Here is a 2,874-nt window from a genome sequence, read left to right on the forward strand (position 1 = left end):
TTTCAAGGCTTGGTGAGAGGACCAGAGCTTCAGTGTTGGGGTAGCCACCTGATACCTGCCCTCTTCCTGTGAAACTGCATAGCTTGTCTTTTGAACATAAGTGCTTGGCTTTGGAAGGAGCTTCTGCAGAAGCTTTTGCTGTGCTCTGTGGCATTTCTGTGACAGAGGTTCAACGTTCAGACTATTTGTGGCGCTGCTAAAATGAACCGCTAATAATACAATGTGCTGTGATGTTTCATTCTTATGTCACCTGAGTTTTCTTATAAAGGCCAAAAAGAGAAGCTGGGGCGGTAGCAACCCAGTCAGTAACGTGTTTGCTGCACAAGCATCTCAGGACTTGAATTTGATCCCCAGCACCCACTTACGGGAGCTTTTTATAAGTCGAGATATGGTACATTTGTAACCTCAACTCTGGGAAGGTAGAGACAGGAAGTCCCTGAGACCTGTTGAGCAGCCGGCCTAGCTTAGGTTAAGAGGTGAGCTCCAATGCCAATGAACTGACACTGAAAGAGGAATAACATATAAGGTTGATGCCTGGTCTCCACAATTACATACCCACACTATACATTTGTACGTGCGTGTACATGCATGTGACACACACACACACACACACACACACACACACACACACAAATACATAGAGCCAAGAATCCTTACAAATCACAATCAAATACATGATTGTCTAAAATTTCACTGAAATTGTAGTAGAGGAAGAAAAGGCAGAGATTGATGAAGTCAAATGAAATGAGAGAAAACAAAGGTGGAAATGATGTGTCAATACAATGGCAGCTTTAGAGAAGAGGGCTCTAACTACAAGCGAGATTGTGACATCATCCTTGGGGGGGGTGTCAGCCAGAGCAGCTGAGTCCCTGTGGCGAGCCCTTTAAGGAGCCAGGAGCCTCTGAAGACCTGCACGACCCACGCTGTGGGCAGGGGTGTAGCGCGGTGGTGGGGTGTTTGCTCGGCATGTGCATCCGTAAGGCTGTTTCTTCAGTGCCACAAAGAGGAAGGGAGAGAGTAGGGGAGGAAGAACGGAAAGACCTGGAGGCAGGGATACTGGTGTGGAGCAGGGAAAAAATAGTAATAATGTCTTGCAAGTTTTAGTGTGTGCAGCTAGATCTCCAAAAGTCTAGAAAGGCCGGCCAAGGGCCGGGGATGGGCGGGTGCTGTACAGGAGGGAGAGGCGCATGGCATGTGGGAGGACCTGTAGCCGCTTTGAGCAGTGAGCGGGCTTGCAGATCCAGGGTCTGCCATCCTCCTCCATGCGCTGGCACTCGGGGAGCTTTTCCTGACACGAGGAGGTCCTTGCCTGGTCCTGGGAATGCGCCATTCAGTTGGCAGTTGTGGTGTTCACGCGCCATATAACTTACTGAAGATAAACAGGACCGTCTAGAGGGCTGGATTCCTAAGTACTGGAATGGAGAAACACATGGTACGCAGGCTTCCAAGCGATAGCTTGATTGGAGTTCAGTGTCTAAAAGCTGTGTAACAGAGCTGCCTTGTAGACCAAAACTCAGCCCGTAAAGGATGAGTACTGAATACTGTAGTTGCCTAGCTCCACAAGGTCAAGCTGCAGGGATGCCAGGCAGGCTGTGGGGGTTTCTAGTTCTGACGGGTACTTGACATGGTGTTCTAAGGTCTTGGGTCCTAGGCCCTTATCTTTAGATGCACAGAAACATTAAGATGACAAGAATAAAGAAATAAGGGTGCCTTTGGCACTTTGAAGCGCTTATCTGGAGCTCTGCGATTCTCTGATGTTTGAACATACGGTAGCAGCTATTTATGGAAGTGTTAAATGTAATTTGAACGAAAGCGATAATCTGTCACAAATGTGTCATTAAACGTGATGAACTTCTAAAGGATCTTTTAAAAAAGATTTGAGTCACTTCAGATTCCTTCTTTTCAAACAGTCCAAGATGGATCAAGACAAATCTGCCATATTTGAGGAACACATGGACAAAATAAACAGGTACTTAACTCAAGGTACTGATCCCGCTGTCCTCTGGGAGGCTGAATCAAGTCAGATCTGTTCCCGCTGTCATTGTTTGAGAAAGCTCCACCCTTTGAAAGTGACCTCTCACCCACTCTTGCAAGAGGAGTTATTCCTTGCTGGCCTTTCCTGTGCTTGCTCATTTTAATACAAATACCTCTTTTAAAAGTTGGGGAGAAAGGCCAGAGAATAATTGAATTATCTTACCTTTTGTCTTCACAACGTCATCTTCCAAGAAGGTACTCTTAAACCGGTCAGCCAGAGGCTCTGTGCTGGGATCTGGGACTAGCCAGCTGGCCCAAGGGAAGAGCAGGAGGAAGGTGGCTGGGAGATAGTGCTGTCCTCTCTGTTCTGAAGCACCGGGTTTTGTAGTTTAGGCAGTATTTAAGTGTAAGTCCCAGGAATGCACAGAAGCAATTGAGAAGGCAGGAGTGGCTTCACGGTTCCCTGGCAGTGGAAGACAACAATTATTCTTACCAGGGAAGTGGTGAGCATTTCTTCCCTCGCAAAACACCTTGAAAGTCTTCCTATTGAAACGGGGCTTGGGGAAAGCCAGTGCTCAGGCGCACTGGTGTCTTGGATATGGGAATTTCTTGTGTGCTGGTGAAATCGTGCTTCTCTTTTTACAGTTGTTTTTCAGCCAATTCTGTGGAACAGATTATTGAGAATTTACGGCAGGATGGTTCACCTTTTGCCATACAACAGTTGAAGGTAACGCATGAATCCTTTCTGTTCCAGCTGAGTCTGGACATCTTGGGACAGGGAAGCTTGCCTGGAGGGTGTCAATATTCCATGATGTTGTTTACAAAGCCTCTGAAAGCTTTTCTCCTAAACCGTGACTGTACCCAAATGTCATGTCTATCTTCTGGCTTTTGAGAAACCAA

The 2,874-nt window shown here is 46.8% G+C and overlaps 1 protein-coding gene across 1 annotated transcript in view; it reads left to right on the plus strand.

Moving 5' to 3' along the window:
• The window catches only part of Hibch (3-hydroxyisobutyryl-CoA hydrolase), a 48,304-nt gene that overhangs the window by 35,056 nt on the left and 10,374 nt on the right, over window positions 1-2,874 (plus strand). Inside the window, exons 10-11 of the mRNA XM_013353493.2 lie at window positions 1,898-1,969; window positions 2,620-2,701. Of these exons, the coding sequence (XP_013208947.1) occupies window positions 1,898-1,969; window positions 2,620-2,701 (154 nt within the window). The remainder of the gene's footprint in view (window positions 1-1,897; window positions 1,970-2,619; window positions 2,702-2,874) is intronic.

Source organism: Microtus ochrogaster, unplaced genomic scaffold (genome assembly GCF_000317375.1).
Source record: "Microtus ochrogaster isolate Prairie Vole_2 unplaced genomic scaffold, MicOch1.0 UNK8, whole genome shotgun sequence".
In the NCBI taxonomy this organism is placed as follows: domain Eukaryota; kingdom Metazoa; phylum Chordata; class Mammalia; order Rodentia; family Cricetidae; genus Microtus; species Microtus ochrogaster.